At 46.2% G+C, this 20,157-nt stretch overlaps 1 protein-coding gene across 1 annotated transcript in view; it reads left to right on the top strand.

Moving 5' to 3' along the window:
- Nucleotides 1-14,791, top strand: part of LOC124018462 (podocalyxin-like protein 2) — a 43,652-nt gene extending 28,861 nt beyond the window's left edge. The window contains exons 4-9 of the mRNA XM_046333790.1: nucleotides 785-1,539; nucleotides 2,853-2,927; nucleotides 5,011-5,167; nucleotides 5,416-5,477; nucleotides 9,476-9,655; nucleotides 14,021-14,791. Coding sequence (XP_046189746.1) covers nucleotides 785-1,539; nucleotides 2,853-2,927; nucleotides 5,011-5,167; nucleotides 5,416-5,477; nucleotides 9,476-9,655; nucleotides 14,021-14,275 — 1,484 coding nt within the window. The 3' untranslated portion in view covers nucleotides 14,276-14,791. The remainder of the gene's footprint in view (nucleotides 1-784; nucleotides 1,540-2,852; nucleotides 2,928-5,010; nucleotides 5,168-5,415; nucleotides 5,478-9,475; nucleotides 9,656-14,020) is intronic.
- The last annotated feature ends 5,366 nt before the right edge of the window (nucleotides 14,792-20,157 follow it).

Genomic DNA, 20,157 nt, shown 5'->3' with positions numbered 1-20,157 from the left:
TGTGATGGGATACTGGAGTGATGGAGGTAGATAGGGGTAAGGGGACTGGGCATCAGGATATATGATAAACAGAGTAGCAGCAGTGTATATAATGATCGTATGTGTGTGTGTATATGTGAGCAAATTAAATGTGTGTGTGTGCGAATGAGTCTGTAGAGATCTGTGAGTGTACAAAATAAAAAAGGTCAATACCTGCCTGTAGTCCATATAGCCCTTTTGTTAGCTATACATCAGTCTTATGGTTTGGCGGTAGAAGCTGTTCAGGAGCCTGTTGGTGTTGGACTTGCCATTTGGAAGCTGAGAGAACAGTTTACGGCTTGGGTAGCTGGAGTCTTCAACAATTTTCCGGGCCTTCCTTTAACACCGCCTGGATGACAGGTAGCTCGGGCCCCAGTGATGTACTGGGCTGTCCGCACCACCCTCTGTAGCGCCCATGCGATCGAAGGCGGTGCAGTTGCCATACCAAGTAGTGACGCAGTCAGTCAAGATGCTCTCAATGGTTCAGCAGTATAACTTTTTGTTGAGGATTTGAGGGCTCATGCCAAACTTTTTCAGTAGGGATCGACATTCCTGTCTGTGTTGTGGATAATACATTTGTCTCAGTCACACTGACACATGTCACATGTCACATCACAGAGTTAAAGAGCCTCCCTGAGTTAAACCTAATCTGTTACCGCATTCCAAATAAAACAACAAGTAATTAATCTACTGTGTGTACTAGTAAATGCCTGGTCATCGCTGTACTGTAAAATCAAGTACTACCATTTCTTCTTGATTTTCTCAGGTTACAGTCAAACCCTCTCCCAGTCCTCCACCTCTCCTATGGAGGAACCCAGACAGGGGAACCACACTTCTCCTTTCATGACTGCGATGGAGAATCTGGAGCGGGAGTTATGGGAGATGGAGAGAGAGTCCAGCGGCCTCCCCGTAGAGACTGGCTATGCCCAGAACCAGGGCCTGTCTACCACCACCACCATCCCTGCTGCTGACCCGGTGGTTCCTGTAGACTCCACCACCTTAGACCCACAATATGTCCCTGTACACGGGGGCCAGGAATCACCTCCTGGGGACACAGTGGAGGTAGAGGTAGCAGAGGAGGAAGAGGAGACGGATGGGGAGATGAAGAGGGAGAGTCCCACCACTGAGCCTGACGTCTCCATCGCCACCTCCAGACCCACCCTCCCAGAGGTGGGTCTCTTCCCCAGCTTTGGGCCCCTCCAGCCGGACAAAATTCATACAGAAGACCGGGAGGAGGTGGTGGAGGAAGAGGATGAAGAGGAAGAGGAGACAGTGGTCCTTGGAGGACCTGGGAGTGACAGGGGGAGAGGAGGGTCCATCTCTCCCCTGACCACGGTCCCCTCTGCTTCTTTGGCCCCCACAGTTGGCTTCACAGAGGACTCCTGGGATCGTCTGGAGGATGGGAGGGAGGGCCAGGAGGAGAGGAGGCAGGAGGAGCAGGAGGTTAAAAATGGAGGAACAGAGCTGTTAACAGAGACAGAGATCCTCCATGGTGCACACTTCTCACAGGAGATACAGCAGGTACTGGTTCAAGTTCAAGTTCAAGTTCGGGTACAGGTTCAGGTTCAGGTACAGGTTCGGGTACAGGTTAAAGGTACAGGTACGAGTACGGGTTCAGGTACAGGTTCAGGTACAGGTACAGGTTCAGGTACAGGTTCAGGTACAGGTACAGGTTAAAGGTACAGGTACGAGTACGGGTTCAGGTACAGGTTCAGGTTCAGGTACAGGTTCGGGTACAGGTTCAGGTACAGGTTCAGGTACAGGTACAGGTTAAAGGTACAGGTACGAGTACGGGTTCAGGTACAGGTTCAGGTACAGGTTCAGGTACAGGTACAGGTTAAAGGTACAGGTACGAGTACGGGTTCAGGTACAGGTTCAGGTACAGGTACAGGTACAGGTTAAAGGTTCAGGTACAGGTACAGGTTAAAGGTACAGGTACAGGTACAGGTTAAAGGTTCAGGTACAGGTACAGGTTAAAGGTACAGGTACAGGTACAGGTACAGGTACAGGTACTGGTTCAGGTACAGGTTCAGGTACAGGTACAGGTACAGGTTCAGGTTCAGGTTCAGGTACAGGTACAGGTACAGGTTCAGGTACAGGTACAGGTACAGGTACAGGTTAAAAGTACAGGTACAGGTACAGGTACAGGTACAGGTACAGGTACAGGTTAAAGGTTAAAGGTTAAAGGTACAGGTACAGGTTCAGGTACAGGTACAGGTACAGGTTAAAGGTACAGGTACGAGTACGGGTTCAGGTACAGGTTCAGGTACAGGTTCAGGTTCAGGTACAGGTACAGGTACAGGTACAGGTACGGGTACGGGTTCAGGTACGGGTTCAGGTTCAGGTACAGGTTCAGGTACAGGTACAGGTACAGGTTAAAGGTTAAAGGTACAGGTACAGGTACAGGTACAGGTACAGGTACAGGTTAAAGGTACAGGTACGAGTACGGGTTCAGGTACAGGTTCAGGTACAGGTTCAGGTACAGGTTCAGGTACAGGTACAGGTACAGGTACAGGTACGGGTACGGGTTCAGGTACGGGTTCAGGTTGAGGTACGAGTACAGGTACGAGTACAGGTTCGGGTACAGGTTCGGGTACAGGTTCGGGTACAGGTTCAGTAGTATCTCTCATGTAGTTCAGTAAACTATGATCATATGATGAGTAACCTGAGACCTGAAGACTTTGTTAACTCAGGTAATTACTGAGGTAATGCCCAAGCTTTAGTTCAGCGGGTTACCACTTAGGAGACTCTAGTTTGAGCCCATTGAGGGTTGTAAATTGGTTTAACAACCTCGTGCTTGCTCATATTAACTCCTCTCTTCGTGTAACCACCAGGTGATCTGTGTGGACTGGAGCGATCTGGCTGGGAAGGGCTACATCATCCTCAACATGTCAGACAGCGTTGACTGTGTGAGTACCACAACGTTGAGTTCCACAACGTTGAGGACCATAAAGTGACTAACTAAACTCAGCAAAAAAAGAAACGTCCTCTCACTGTCAACTACGTTTATTTCCAGCAAACTTAACATGTGTAAATATTTGTATGAACATATCAAGATTCAACAACTGAGACATAAATTGAACAAGTTCCACAGACATGTGACTAACATAATTGGAATAATGTGTCCCTGAATAAAGGGGGGTCAAAATCAAAAGTAACAGCCAGTATCTGGTGTGGCCACCAGCTGCATTAAGTACTGCAGTGCATCTCCTCCTCATGGACTGCACCAGATTTGCCAGTTCTTGCTGTGAGATGTTACCCCACTCTTCCACCAAGTTCCCAGACATTTCTGGGGGGAATGGCCCTAGCCCTCACCCTCTGATCCAACAGGTCCCAGACATGCTCAATGTGATTGAGATTCGGGCTCTTTGCTGGCCATGGCAGAACACTGACATTCCTGTCTTGCAGGAAATCACTCACAGAACGAGCAGTATGGCGGGTGGCATTGTCATGCTGGAGCGTGTCAGCATGAGCCTACAGGAAGGGTACCACATGAGGGAGGAGGTCTTCCCTGTAACGCACAGCGTTACAAGCTCAGTCCGATGACGCTGTGAAGTTATTTGGATTTTTACGAATTATCTTTGAAAGACAAGGTCCTGAAAAAGGGACGTTTCTTTTTTTGCTGAGATTACATCATGCCGATTTTATAGGACCATAGTAATGCAGCACTAAATTGCTGCTATTTCTTAGACAATTCCCTACAATAATTTCATGCCTACTAATTGAATCTATAATTGAATCAATATGGCATGATGGGATGCCAATAGATTCAGATTAGCTCCATTGTTGTCCTTCACTGTGAGACAAACAGGAGTTAACAGACAGACAGAAGACAGCCCTTCCTGTCCTCTGACAGTCGGTCCTTAAACACAACATCCTCCTCGCCATCCGTCACACCCCATCCATCACCCATGAGTCTTCCATCACCATGGAAACAGCACAAAGCAATGCGATTATAATCAATGTGACCTTTTGGGTTGTCACGCCAACCGCTGCCGAGTAACCAGTAGTACCCTGCAGGGAGGAAGAGAGAAACTCTCAAATCCACAGAACGACATGTTTTGTTTTGGAAACAGCAGCTCCTACACGGGAGTGTGATTAATTCAACGCAATACTTGGCAGTAGATTGATTTATTAAAACATGCATGCAATGACAACAACAGACAACATCACCACCTGGCCTTGTCTTTTATCCTCCACTGTTAAACAGTTGTGTATTTGTTTGTCTGTCTGTCTGTTTACTCTACCTTATCCTCAGGCCCCAGATCTTTTTTTGTTTCTGCTAGTTCCCTAACGTCATAGGAGTTGGTTAAAATCACAAAGCAAACTGATCTGACAGCGATCAGGCTACCTGGTTCCCCTGTTTTCACTGTGACCGTGACCTTTGACCTCTCCTGTTGTTATCAGGACGAGGTCCGTGTGGAGAGTGGGGACTGGCTTTTGGAGCTACACTGTTAGAAAAAATGGTTCCAAGCGGGTTCTTCAGCTGTCCCCATAGGAGAACCCTTTTGGGTTCCATGTAGACCCCTCTGTAAAAAGGGCTCTACATGGGGTTCTACCTGGAACAAAAAGGATTCTTCAAATTGTTCTCTTATGGGGACAGCCGAAGAACCCTTTTAGTTTCTAGATACATTCTAGAACCTAAAAGGGTTCTACGGCTGTCCCCATGAAATAACACTTTGAAGAACCCTTTTTGGTTCGATGTAGAACCATTTTGGTTCCAGGTAGAACTCTTTTAGGTTCCAGGTAGAATCATTTCACATAGGGTACAACATGGAAAACAAAAGGTTTCTACCTGGAACCAAAAAGGGTTCTCCTATGGGGACAACCGAAGAACCCATTTGGAGTGTAGCTTTTAAGTGTAGAGACAGCCTTCTCTAACTAACTAACTAACTAACTAACTAACTAACTAACTAACTAACTAACTAACTAACTAACTAACTAACTAACTAACTTTGCCCTAACCCTGTGACATCTCTGTCTCCTGTTCAGGATGAGTTCCGTGTAGAGAGTGGGGACCGGCTCCTGGAGCTACTAGAAACAGCCTTCTCTAGGAAGATGGACAGTCCTCAGGGCTCCTGGCTCATCTCTCTCTCTAAACCCACCATGCAGGACCACCAGCTGCTCATCACACTGGCCAGCGAACACGGTAAGAGAATGTCTACAGACATACTCTATGACATCATTGGGTAGGACCTATGACTGTGTGTACGACCCAGCTCTGGTTCACTTTCTCTCTTCATTCAAGTTCCAGGCCTACTTATGGGCATGTTTCTACTGGAGATCATTAGGGAGTGTGTGATTTTGAGTCAAGTTCTTCTGGAGTGGAGTACAAAAATTGCTTACTTGGGCTTGTGCATATAATTGATTTATTTCTGAAATCTGCCTGTCTTTTAGGAGTTATTGCCACCAAGGATGTGCTGTCGATGTTAGGTGAGATAAGGAAAGGTTTACATGAGGTAAGACGCTTTTGTTCATTGGAATTTACAACCTTATATATGTTACAGCTGTACAGTAGTTTTTTTAGTCTGATCCACATAGTAGGAATAGACTGAGCATAAACAGCATATCTGGGACCAGGCTAGTAATTCATCTATCTGGACCAGGCTAGTAATTCATCTGTCTGGACCAGGCTAGTAATTCATCTATCTGGACCAGGCTAGTAATTCATCTATCTGGACCAGGCTAGTAATTCATCTATCTGGACCAGGCTAGTAATTCATCTGTCTGGACCAGGCTAGTAATTCATCTGTCTGGACCAGGCTAGTAATTCATCTGTCTGGACCAGGCTAGTAATTCATCTATCTGGACCAGGCTAGTAATTCCTCTGTCTGGACCAGGTTAGTAATTCCTCTGTCTGGACTAGGCTAGTAATTAATCTGTCTGGACCAGGCTAGTAATTTATCTGTCTGGACCAGGCTAGTAATTCATCTGTCTGGACCAGGCTAGTAATTCATCTATCTGGACCAGGCTAGTAATTCCTCTGTCTGGACCAGGTTAGTAATTCCTCTGTCTGGACCAGGCTAGCAATTCATCTGTCTGGACCAGGCTAGTAATTAATCTGTCTGGACCAGGCTAGTAATTCATCTGTCTGGACCAGGCTAGTAATTCATCTGTCTGGACCAGGCTAGTAATTCATCTATCTGGACCAGGCTAGTAATTCCTCTGTCTGGACCAGGTTAGTAATTCCTCTGTCTGGACCAGGCTAGTAATTCATCTGTCTGGACCAGGCTAGTAATTTATCTGTCTGGACCAGGCTAGTAATTCATCTGTCTGGACCAGGCTAGTAATTCATCTGTCTGGACCAGGCTAGTAATTAATCTGTCTGGACCAGGCTAGTAATTCATCTGTCTGGACCAGGCTAGTAATTCATCTGTCTGGACCAGGCTAGTAATTCATCTATCTGGACCAGGCTAGTAATTCCTCTGTCTGGACCAGGTTAGTAATTCCTCTGTCTGGACCAGGCTAGTAATTCATCTGTCTGGACCAGGCTAGTAATTTATCTGTCTGGACCAGGCTAGTAATTCATCTGTCTGGACCAGGCTAGTAATTCATCTATCTGGACCAGGCTAGTAATTCCTCTGTCTGGACCAGGTTAGTAATTCCTCTGTCTGGACCAGGCTAGTAATTCATCTGTCTGGACCAGGCTAGTAATTAATCTGTCTGGACCAGGCTAGTAATTTATCTGTCTGGACCAGGATAGTAATTTATCTGTCTGGACCAGGATAGTACAGGGCCTTGCAAAAGTATTCACCCCCTTGGCATTTTTCCTATATTGTTGTCTTACAACCTGGAATTAAAATAGATTTTGGGGGGGTTTGTATCAGTTGATTTACACAACATGCCTTCCACTTTGAAAATGCAAAATACTTTTTCTTGTAAAAACAAACAAGAAATAAGACAAAAACACTAAAAACTTCAACGTGCATAACTATTCACCCCCCCCCCCTCCAAAGTCAATACTTTGTAGAGCCACCCTTTGCAGCAATTATAGCTGCAAGTCTCTTGAGATATGTCTCTCTCTATAAGCTTGGCAAATCTAGCCTCTGGGATTTTTGCCCATTGTTGAAGGCAAAACTGCTCCAGCTCCTTCAAGTTGGACGGGTTCCTGTTTGTCTGTCTGTCTGTTTACTCTACCTTATCCTCAGGCCCCAGATCTTTTTTGTTTCTGCTCGTTTCCTAACTCCCTAGGAGTTGGTTACTAGCACAAAGCAAACTGATCTGACAGCAATCAGGCTACTTGGTTTCCCTGTTTTCATTGTGACCGTGACCTTTGACCTAATATAATAATAATAATATATGCCATTTAGCAGACGCTTTTATCCAAAGCGACTTACAGTCATGTGTGCATACATTCTACGTATGGGTGGTCCCGGGGATCGAACCCACTACCCTGGCGTTACAAGCGCCATGCTCTACCAACTGAGCTATCAGGATGAGATGTTATCAGGATGTTATCAGGATGAGATCCGTGTGGAGAGTGGGGACCGGCTTTTGGAGCTACACTGTTAGAAAAAATGGTTCCAAAAGGGTTCTTCAGCTGTCCCCATAGGAGAACCCTTTTTGGTTCCAGGTAGAACCCTTTTTGGGTTCCATGTAGACCCCTCTGTAAAAATGGCTCTACATGGGGTTCTACCTGGAACGAAAGGGGTTCTTCAAATTGTTCTCCTATGTGGACAGCCGAAAAACCCTTTTAGATTTTTGACACAATCTAGAACATTAAAGGGTTCTTCGGCTGTCCCCATAAAATAACACTGAAGAACCCCTTTTGGTTCCATGTAGAACCATTTTGGTTCCAGGTAGAACTCTTTTGGGTTCCATGTAGAATCATTTCACATAGGGTACAACATGGAACCCAAAAGGTTTCTACTTGGAACCAAAAAGGGTTCTCCAATGGGGACAACCAAAGAACACTTTTGGAGTGTACAGCAATCTTTAAGTCATACCACAGATTCTCAATTGGTTGGATTGAGGTCTGGGCTTTGACTAGGCCATTCCAAGACATTTAAATGTTTCCCCTTAACCCACTCGAGTTTTGCTTTAGCAGTATGCTTAGGGTCATTGTCCTGCTGGAAGGTGAACCTCCGTCCCAGTCTCAAATCTCTGGAAGACTGGAACAGGTTTCCCTCAAGAATTTCCCTGTATTTAGCGCCATCCATCATTCCTTCAATTCTGACCAGTTTCCCAGTCCCTGATGATGAAAAACATCCCCCACAGCTTTTTTATTTTATTACCTTAATTTAACCAGGCAAGTCAGTTATGAACAAATTCTTATTTTCAATGACGGCCTCGGAACAATGGGTTAACTGCCTTGTTCAGAGACAGAATGACAGATTTTTACCTTGTCAGCTCGGGGATTCGATCTTGCAACCTTTCGGTTACTAGTCCAACGCTCTAACCACTAGGCATGATGCTGCCACCACCATGCTTCACTGCGGGGATGGTGTTCTCGGGGTGAAGTGAGGTGTTGGGTTTGTGCCAGACATAGCATTTTCCTTGATGGCCAAAAAGCTCAATTTTATTCTCATCTGACCAGAGTACCTTCTTCCATATTTTTGGGGAGTCTCCCACATGCCGTTTAGCAAACATCAAATGTGTTTGCTTATCTTTTTCTTTAAGTAATGTCTTTTTTCTGGCCACTTCCGTAAAGCCCAGCTCTGTGGAGTGTATGGCTTAACGTGGTCCTATGTACAAATACTCTAATCTCCACTGTGGATATCCTTCAGGGTTATCTTTGGTCTCTTTGTTTCCTCTCTGATTAATGCCCTCCTTGCCTGGCCCTTGAGTTTTGTTGGGCAGCCCTCTCTTGGCAGGTTTGTTGTAGTGCCATATTCTTTCCATTTTTTAATAGTGGATTTAATGTTGCTCTGTGGGATGTTCAAAGATGTGGATATTTATTTATAACTCAACCCTGATCTGTACTTCTCCACAACTTTGTCCCTGACCTGTTTTATCCTCGGTCTTCATGGTGCCGCTTGCTTGGTGGCGGCCCTTGCTTAGTGCTGTTGCAGAGTCTGGGGTCTTTCAGAACAGGTGTATATACTGAAATCATGTGACAGATCATGTGACACTTAGATTGCACATAGGTGGACTTTATTTAATGAATTATGTGACTTCTGAAGGTAATTGGTTGCACCAGGTCTTATTTAGGGGCTTCATGGCAAAGGGGTGAATACATATGCACACACCACTTTTCATTTTATTATTATTATTTTTTTAAACAAGTTATTTGATTTAATTTCACTTCACCAATCTGGACTATTTTGTGTATGTCCATTACATGAAATCCAAATAAATATCAATTTAAATTACAGGTTGTAATGCAACAAAATAGGAAAAACGTCAAGGGGGATGAATACTTTTGCAAGGCACTATATATTAATCTGTCTGGACCAGGCTACTAATGAATCAGTCTGGATGAAACTGAACTGTTCCATATGTCTGGTTCTGATTCCAGATTGGCATCCAGAGCTACAGCAGTGCTAGCACCTGTCACTCCAGACCCAGTCAGACGCGTAGTGACTACGGGAAGCTGTTTGTGGTCCTGGTGATCATAGGTTCTGTCTGTGTGGTCATCATCGCCTCTGGTCTCATCTATATCTGCTGGCAGAGACGCCTGCCTACCCTGAAGACTAGGGTAAGACCAGCCTGATGACTGCCTAAGCTGAAGACTAGGGTAAGACCAGCCTGATGACTGCCTAAGCTTGAGACTAGGGTAAGACCAGCTTGGTAACTGCCTAAGCTAGAGACTAGGGTAAGACCAGCTTGGTAACTTTCTAAGCTAGGGACTAGGGTAAGACCAGCCTGATGATTGCCTAAGCTGAAGACTATGGTAAGACCAGCTTGATAACTGCCTATCCTGATGACTAGGGTAAGACCAGCTTGATAACTGCCTACCCTGAAGACTAGGGTAAGACCAGCTTGATAACTGCCTACCCTGAAGACTAGGGTAAGACCAGCTTGATAACTGCCTACCCTGAAGAGTAGGGTAAGACCAGCTTGATAACTGCATAAGCTAGAGACTAGGGTAAGATCAGCTTGATAACTGCCTAATCTGACGACTATGGTAAGACCAGCTTGATAACTGCTTAACCTGACAACTATGGTAAGACCAGCTTGCTAACTGCCTAATCTGAAGACTAGTGTAAAACCAGCTTGATAACTTGGAACGTGCTAGTAATTTTTTTGTTAGGAAGGAACGCATTGTAGAGGAGTTATTGGTGTGTTGTGCATACTATGTACTACATACTACAGACACACAAGCTCTCACACACACACACACACACACACACACACACACACACACACACACACACACACACACACACACACACACACACACACACACACACACACACACACACACACACACACACACACACACACACACACACACACACACACACACACACACACACACACACGCTGTAACATCGTTCTTCATTTGTAGAAAGAGACTCGGACCGAAATGCAGCGTGGTGGTTACTCATGACTTTAATGAAAAAAGCGACACATGAAATAACTAACAAATACAAAACAACAAACGGAACGTGAAACCTAATTACAGCCTATCTGGTGAAACTACACAGAGACAGGAACAATCACCCACGAAATACACAGAGAAACCCCGGCTACCTAAATACGGTTCCCAATCAGCGACAACGAGAATCACCTGACTCTGATTGAGAACCGCCTCAGGCAGCCAAGCCTATACAACACCCCTACTCAGCCGCAATCCCAAATACTATAAACCCCAATACGAAAATACAATATATAAACCCATGTCACACCCTGGCCTAACCAAATATATAACGAAAACACAAAATACAATGACCAAGGCGTGACAGAACCTCCCCCCTAAGGTGCGGACTCCCGGACGCACCTCAAAACCATAGGGAGGGTCCAGGTGGGCGTCTGTCCATGGTGGCGGTTCCGGCTCGGGACGTGGATCCCACTCCATTAATGTCCTAGTTCCTCCCCTTCGCGTCCTGGGATAATCCACCCTCGCCACCGACCATGGCCTAATAGTTCTCACCCAGAACCCCACAGAACTGAGGAGCAGCTCGTGACTGAGGGACAGCTCGGGACTGAGAGGCAGCTCGGGACTGAGAGGCAGCTCGGGACTGAGAGGCAGCTCGGGACTGAGGGGCAGCTCGGGACTGAGGGGCAGCTCGGGACTGAGGGGCAGCCCGGAACTGAGGGGAAGGCCAGTACTGAGAGGAAGCCCAGTACTGAGAGCAAGCCCAGTACTGAGATGAAGCTCAGGTAGGTCGCCGGCTCCGGTAAATCCTGGCTGGCTGGCGGATCTGGAAGATTCTGGTTGACTAGCAGATCTGGAAGATTCTGGTTGACTGGCAGATCTGGAAGAGACTGGTTGACTGGTAGATCTGGAAGAATCTGGTTGTCTGGCAGATCTAGAAGATCATGGCTGACTGGCGGATCTAGCTGCTCTATGCAGACTGGCAGCTCCTTGCAGACTGACAGCTCCTTGCAGACTGGCAGCTCTGGCTGCTTCATACCGACTGACAGCTCTGACTGCTCCATGCAGGCTGACAGCACCCTGCAGACTGGCAGCTCCTTGCAGACTGACAGCTCCTTGCAGACTGACAGCTCCTTGCAGACTGGCAGCTTTTGCAGACTGGCAGCTCTGGCTGCTTCATGCAGACTGACAGCTCTGACTGCTCCATGCAGGCTGACAGCACCCTGCAGACTGGCAGCTCCTTGCAGACTGACAGCTCCTTGCAGACTGACAGCTCTGGTTGCTTCATGCAGACTGACAGCACCTTGCAGACTGACAGCTCCCTGCAGACTGACAGCTCAGGCTGCTCCGAACAGGCAGGAGGCTCCGGCAGCGCTGTAGAGGAGGAAGGATCTGATAGCGCTGAACAGGCGGGAGACTCCGACAGCGCAGGAGGGAAGGAAGGCTCTGATAGCGCTGAACAGACAGGAGACTCCGACAGCGCAGGAGGGAAGGAAGGCTCTGATAGCGCTGAACAGACAGGAGACTCCGGTAGCGCAGGAGAGGAGAAAGGCTCCGACAGCGCTGGAGAGGCGGGAGACTCCGACAGCACAGGAGAGGCGAGGCGCACTGTAGGCCTGATGCGTGGTGCTGGTACTGGTGATACTGGAGCGAGGACACTCACAGGAAGCCTGGTGCGGGGAGCTGCTACCGGAGGACTGGTGTGTGGAGGTGGCTCAGGATAGACCGGACCGTGCAGGCGCAGTGGAGCTCTTGAGCACCGAGCCTGCCCAAGCTTACCTGGCTCGATGCCCACTCTAGCCCGGCCAATACGAAGGGCTGGTATGAACCGCACCACCGTGCGTTCCATAGCATAACACGGTGTCTGCCCGGTCTCTCTAGCCCACCGGTAAGCACAGGGAGTTGCGCAGGTCTCCTACCTGACATAGCCATACTCCCTTTAAGCCCCCCCCAATATTTTTTTTGGGCTGCTTTTCGGACTTCCATCCGCGTCGCCGTGCTGCCTCCTCATACCAGCGCCTCTCCGCTTTACCCGCCTCTAGTTCTTCCTTGGGACGGCGATATTCTCCAGGCTGAGCCCAGGGTCCTTTTCCGTCTAATATCTCCTCCCAAGACCAGAAGTCCTTATATCGCTGCTCCTCACAATTAACAGGGAGAGTAGGCTCAGGTCTGACTCCTGACTCTGCTACTCTCTCTCTGAGCCCTCCCCCAATAAATATTTGGGGGTGACTTTCGGGTTTCGCTCTGCGCCGCCGTGTCTTTCTTTTCAACTCCATTCGCCTACAGCCCTCTTCGCACTGCTCCAGCGAATCCCAGGCGGGCTCCGGCATTCTCTCTGGGTCGGCCGCCCACCTGTCTATTTCTTCCCACGTCGTATACTCCAAGCCTCTGCTGTCCATAACGTCCTCCCTTCGCTGCTGCCTGTTAACACGCTGCTCGGTCCGAGTGGTGTGGGTGATTCTGTAACGTCGTTCTTCGTTTGTAGAAAGAGAGTCAGACCGAAATGCAGCGTGGTGGTTACTCATGACTTTAATGAAAAAAGTGACACATGAAATAACTAACAAATACAAAACAACAAACGGAACGTGAAACCTAATTACAGCCTATCTGGTGAAACTACACAGAGACAGGAACAATCACCCACGAAATACACAGAGAAACCCCGGCTACCTAAATACGGTTCCCAATCAGAGACAACGAGAATCACCTGACTCTGATTGAGAACCGCCTCAGGCAGCCAAGCCTATACAACACCCCTACTCAGCCGCAATCCCAAATACTACAAACCGCAATACGAAAATACAATATATAAACCCATGTCACACCCTGGCCTAACCAAATATATAACGAAAACACAAAATACAATGACCAAGGCGTGACAAACGCAAACTCCCATACTCACACACACACACACACACAGCCAACGCTCCGCTCCTGTCTCATGTACTATATATATGTAGAGACAATAAACACTGGACACTTCCCATTTCTTTTACACAGTTTTTCACCCTGTGTGTATTCATATAGTGGATTATTCACATAGCTTATTCTAATATATCTACAAATGTACGTGGCATTTTGTTACACTATTTATATACAACACATACTTATATAGTGGATTCCTAACATTGTAATATATTTCCTGCTCTACATATCATTCTAAGTACATCTTGTTTGTCTACATACTCAGATTGTATTTGGATTACTGACAGTGTTATTTGGTTTGTTAATTGGATATTCGTTCTGACATTCTTGATTTCTCCTTTCTAGTTTTGGATTATTTGTGTACTTGCTTGACATTTGAATGCACTGTTAGGAGCTATTAGCATAACCAGTATTTCGCTGCACCCGCTATAACATCTGCTAAACAGTATACTCGACCAATAAACTTTGATTAGATTTGATTTGACTAGTTTTACCAATGCAACAAAATACTTGCCTTCCAGTTTGTTCATGTGTAAGACATTTTATATCATTGACGTTATGAAAACAATGTGTTTTCTTCTCCTGGTCTCTCCCAAGACTCGAGGTGAGGAGCTTCATTTTGTGGAGAACGGCTGCCATGACAACCCCACCCTGGACGTGACGAGTGACGGGGGACAGCCGGAGATGCAGGAGAAGAAACATCACCATTACCAACACGCTAACGGACTGACGGCTGGGACCGGGTCTGGAGGGGTGGCCGGGGGGGAGGGAGGGAGTAGTGGCTGGCAGGTCCTGGTCAACAAACCCGGAGGGAAGGAAGAGGATAATATGGAAGAGGACACACACCTTTAGTAAAGAGACGAAGAAGAGTGAAGGAGGATGGAAAAAGGGTAGCCTGGATCCAGATCTATTTGTGCTGTCTTGCCGACTTCTATGGTCATTGGCACATTTGGCTTGGTAAAGAGGGCACAAACAGACCTGGGAGTCGGACTAGGCAGAGACAGACCTGGGAGTCGGACTAGACAGAGACAGACCTGGGAGTCGGACTAGACAGAGACAGACCTGGGAGTCGGACTAGACAGAGACAGACCTGGGAGTCGGACTAGACAGAGACAGACCTGGGAGTCGGACTAGACAGAGACAGACCTGGGAGTCGGACTAGACAGAGACAGACCTGGGAGTCGGACTAGACAGAGACAGACCTGGGAGTCGGACTAGGCAGAGACAGACCTGGGAGTCGGACTAGACAGAGACAGACCTGGGAGTCGGACTAGACAGAGACAGACCTGGGAGTCGGACTAGACAGAGACAGACCTGGGAGTCGGACTAGACAGAGACAGACCTGGGAGTCGGACTAGACAGAGACAGACCTGGGAGTCGGACTAGACAGAGACAGACCTGGGAGTCGGACTAGACAGAGACAGACCTGGGAGTCGGACTAGACAGAGACAGACCTGGGAGTCGGACTAGACAGAGACAGACCTGGGAGTCGGACTAGACAGAGACAGACCTGGGAGTCGGACTAGACAGAGACAGACCTGGGAGTCGGACTAGACAGAGACAGACCTGGGAGTCGGACTAGACAGAGACAGACCTGGGAGTCGGACTAGACAGAGACAGACCTGGGAGTCGGACTAGACAGAGACAGACCTGGGAGTCGGACTAGACAGAGACAGACCTGGGAGTCGGACTAGACAGAGACAGACCTGGGAGTCGGACTAGACAGAGACAGACCTGGGAGTCGGACTAGACAGAGACAGACCTGGGAGTCGGACTAGACAGAGACAGACCTGGGAGTCGGACTAGACAGAGACAGACCTGGGAGTCGGACTAGACAGAGACAGACCTGGGAGTCGGACTAGACAGAGACAGACCTGGGAGTCGGACTAGACAGAGACAGACCTGGGAGTCGGACTAGACAGAGACAGACCTGGGAGTCGGACTAGACAGAGACAGACCTGGGAGTCGGACTAGGCAGAGACAGACCTGGGAGTCGGACTAGACAGAGACAGACCTGGGAGTCGGACTAGACATTTACATTTACATTTAAGTCATTTAGCAGATGCTCTTATCCAGAGCGACTTACAAATTGGTGCATTCACCTTATGACATCCAGTGGAACAGCCACTTTACAATAGTGCATCTACATATTTACAGAGACAGACCTGGGAGTCGGACTAGACAGAGACAGACCTGGGAGTCGGACTAGACAGAGACAGACCTGGGAGTCGGACTAGACAGAGACAGACCTGGGAGTCGGACTAGACAGAGACAGACCTGGGAGTCGGACTAGACAGAGACAGACCTGGGAGTCGGACTAGACAGAGACAGACCTGGGAGTCGGACTAGACAGAGACAGACCTGGGAGTCGGACTAGACAGAGACAGACCTGGGAGTCGGACTAGACAGAGACAGACCTGGGAGTCGGACTAGGCAGAGACAGACCTGGGAGTCGGACTAGACAGAGACAGACCTGGGAGTCGGACTAGACAGAGACAGACCTGGGAGTCGGACTAGACAGAGAACTCATGATGAAGAAGCAAAAAAGAATCAGTGTTGTGAATCTTGTGAATGCATCGGCTGTCAAATTAGAAACACACGTGAAGTAAACTAATCAGAAGAAACAACTTCTTTAAGCTACTTAGATGTTTTATCTATTGACTATGATTATATGATATGGACTTGATCATCTACTCTGCTTTCCTTTTTTTGTCAACTAAGCATGATTCACATCTATTACTAAACACTTGTACAGCTACAGGGACTTTTCAGAATGTTGAAACATTGAATGTTAGAATATCCAATCAGAGTGAATAGAGGAGATATCCCACCGTTATGAGTATGAATGTTCATAGTGGAACTGCTGGAGTTAGGATATTGTATTTAACATGTTGAATGCAGACGCGATATGCTATTCTGTATTATGTCGAGTTGGAAGGACTCCTCTGTATCTGGTCAGTTCACACTGATCTTATTTCAACATCACACAATCATCTGGATGCGTCCATTACTCCCAGCCTCCTTACAATCAAGAATATCTCAACGAAATAACTAGTTTGGTTGCCGGATCTGATAGCTTTAGCAAACTGATCTCTGGCTGCTGTGGCATGGTAACAAACAAGGGGTTTGGCTAAAGCACGAGCACATCTGGCAACCAGACTGCAAAACAACAAAGGGAGGCCGGCAATATTTAAAACGCTTTCAGTTATATCACACTGAATTAATTGATTATAAGCACAGCTAATATTGTTTTGGGCTATTAACTGTAGAAGTGAAGGCCTGTAAATATGAATGTATTTTGAAATCATGCTGCTAGAATTTCCTTCTGTGGCATTAATGGCATTCTGTCATTTAAATGTGAACAATATATCTTCTCTGCCTGGCAGTATTGCCACTACTTCAAAATGGTGGGATATGTTTTTAGTGCACCGTCAGCTTGAGGTCAGCTTATTTTACAGAAAGCGAACAACATCACCAAGCAGGCATGCTGGCACACATCTCCCATAGCCTACACTGTGCTTGGCCTATAAGTATTTGAAACGCTTAAATCAGTAATACAAGCTAAAACTGTTTTGTGTTTGTGTGCGTGCGTGCTAGTGTGTGTGTGTGTGTGTGTGTGTGTGTGTGTGTGTGTGGTGTGTGGGGGGGGGGTAGCTTCCAAAACTAGTAAGATCTTATATTGGAGGGATCGGCTACTAAACCAATGCTGTCCCTTCCTTGTTTGTTGTATTTCGCATGACTAAACAAGCAGATAGCCACTATGTGTTTTAAATTCTGTATTGGAGGGTTGACCTCGTCAGGGTCGTGTTCATTAGGCATCAAACGGAAGAAAACTAACTGAATCAGGGAGGGACTACTTGACTTGTCCAATAAGAAACACACATTTTCATATTCCGTTGCAAGATGTTTTAAAACATTTTCCGTTGCGTTCCCTAATGAACACGACCGAGGAAAGTTCAGAGAATAGGAGAACCAATTATTTATATATACACTAAATGACTGATAGGGGGCGCTGTGTTGAAGCCTCCGTGACTCCATCTTGGTACTCCTCATCCATTGTAATGAAGCCAATGCGCAGCCATCTTGGTACTCCTCATCCATTGTAATGAAGCCAATGCGCAGCCATCTTGGTACTCCTCATCCATTGTAATGAAGCCAATGCGCAGCCATCTTGGTACTCCTCATCCATTGTAATGAAGCCAATGCGCAGCCATCTTGGTACTCCTCATCCATTGTAATGAAGCCAATGCGCAGCCATCTTGGTACTCCTCATCCATTTTAATGAAGCCAATGCGCAGCCATCTTGGTACTCCTCATCCATTGTAATGAAGCCAATGCTCAGCCATCTTGGTACTCCTCATCCATTGTAATAAAGCCAATGCACAGCCATCTTGGTACTCCTCATCCATTTTAATGAAGCCAATGCGCAGCCATCTTGGTACTCCTCCAATGTAAAACATTTTTTTGGGAAGCTATATAAATCCATTTATTAATGTCTACATTAGTTTTAAATTATATCATGTGACCTAAACATATATATATAAGTAAAACATACTATTTAGAGATTATTAATGTTACTGTCCCCACTACAACAACAAAAATGACTTTAAAATGTAATTTTGTCCTTAAAATATCATTTTGAAATACTGTAGAGTTACATTCATTCCTATGGAGGACTGCTCCTACTGGGGAGTACCAGTATGGTGTCCCGAAGGCTAACAAAACCTCTCAATGGCCAATACATATCATTGGTCTGAGAAATCAGCAGTAGGTCTGTGTGTGCTGCTCAGATGTATTGCTCGTGCAGTGTTGTCTCTATCCACTTGAAAGCTACACTGAAATAAGTGTGGCTCAGTGTTGTTAAAATGTTGATGTTATTGTCGAAGTAATATCGCATCTTTAAGTGTCATCAAGTTTTGTGTGTGTTATTTCTATTAGAAGTGTACTGACCTTGTCCCCAGGCTCCATTGCTACGACAGAGAGAGAGAGGGAGATGGCTGGAGACCAGATTAGAAGATTTGTTATTTTGATTTATAAATTAACATGATTTCTAGTTTTTCCCACAACTTTGTGCGATTTTTTAATTTTATTTTTTAAATTCATATTAGTTTTCATTAAACTTTCACTGTTTTGGATTTATGTATCATGTAATATATAGGAAATAAACGTTTGGGAAATGTTCCTTTGGTAAGACTGCCTACAGCCTTTGTGATATTGTAAAATGCTACAATAGCACCATCTAGTGTATACTATCAAAGTAAAGGGCCCATTCTGGAAGCATGTGTTCTTGAATCTGAATATTCAGGATTTTCACAATGGCTTGATGACACCATCTGATTGGTTGATGATGGCTTGATGATGTCAGCTGACTGGTTGATGATGTCAGGATGTCATGATTGGTTGATGTCAGCTGATTGGATGATGTTAGCAGACTGGTTGATGGCTTGACGATGTCAGCCGATTGGCTGATGATGGGTTGATGTCAGCTGATTGGTTGAAGATTGCTTGACAATGTCAGCTGATTGGCCCAATAGATGATAAGAAACAATGTCAACAAGGTTTTGTTTGCTGATTTATTATTTAACCTTATTTAACTAGGCAAGTCCGTTAAGAACACATTCTTATTTACAATGACGGCCTACCAAAAGGCAAAAGGCCTCCTGCAGGGCCGGGGCTGGGATAAAATAATAATAATATATATATAAATTAGGACAAAACACACATCATGACAAGAGAAACAACACAACATTACATGAAGAGAGACCTAAGATGACAACACAGCATGGTAGCAAAACAACATGACAACAACATGGTAGCAAAACAGCATGACAACAACATGGTAGCAGCACAAAACATGGTACAAACATTATTGGGCACAGACAAGAGAGCACCCTTACCTACCGATCTATAAATTATGTCTCCGTAATCTAGCACGGGTAGGATGGTCATCTGAAGCAGGGTTAGTTTGGCAGCTGGGGTGAAAGAGGAGCAATTGTGATAGAGGAAACCAAGTTTAGATGTAACTTTAGCCTGCAGCTTTGATATGTGCTGAGAGAAGGACAGCGTACCATCTAGGCATACTCCCAAGTACTTGTATGAGGTGATTACCTCAAACTCTAAACCCTCAGAGGTAGTAATAACACCTGTGGGAAGATGGGCATTCTTGTTACCAAACCACATGACCTTTGTTTTGGAGGTGTTCAGAACAAGGTTAAGGGTAGAGAAAGCTTGTTGGACACTAAGAAAGCTTTGTTGTAGAGCATTTAACCAAAATCTGGGGAGGGGCCAGCTGAGTATAAGACTGTATCATCCGCATATAAATGGATGAGAGAGCTTCCTACTGCCTGAGCTATGTTGTTGATGTAAATTGAGAAGAGTGTGGGGCCTAGGATCGAGCCTTGGGGTACTCCCTGGTGCCAGGCAGTGGCTGAGACAGCAGATGTTCTGACTTTTTACACTGCACTCTTTGAGAGAGGTAGTTAGCAAACCAGGCCAAAGACCCCTCAGAGATACCAATACTCCTTAGTCGGCCCACAAGAATGGAATGGTCTACCGTATCAAAAGCTTTGACCAAGTCAATAAAAATAGCAGCATTAGTTTGACACATGGGTGAGTAAACAATAAAAACAATATTGTGGTAGCACTAAAATGTGCTATCAATGTATTTCCAGAGTTTTTTCTGGAACCAAATGGGGCTTATGTGGTGGGTGTGGCTGTTTTAAAGCAAATTCTTC

The sequence above is a fragment of the Oncorhynchus gorbuscha genome, linkage group LG03, assembly GCF_021184085.1.
Source record: "Oncorhynchus gorbuscha isolate QuinsamMale2020 ecotype Even-year linkage group LG03, OgorEven_v1.0, whole genome shotgun sequence".
NCBI classification, from domain to species: domain Eukaryota; kingdom Metazoa; phylum Chordata; class Actinopteri; order Salmoniformes; family Salmonidae; genus Oncorhynchus; species Oncorhynchus gorbuscha.
The sequence above is the reverse complement of the archived record's forward strand: the minus strand, read 5'-3'. Positions and strand labels throughout refer to the sequence as shown.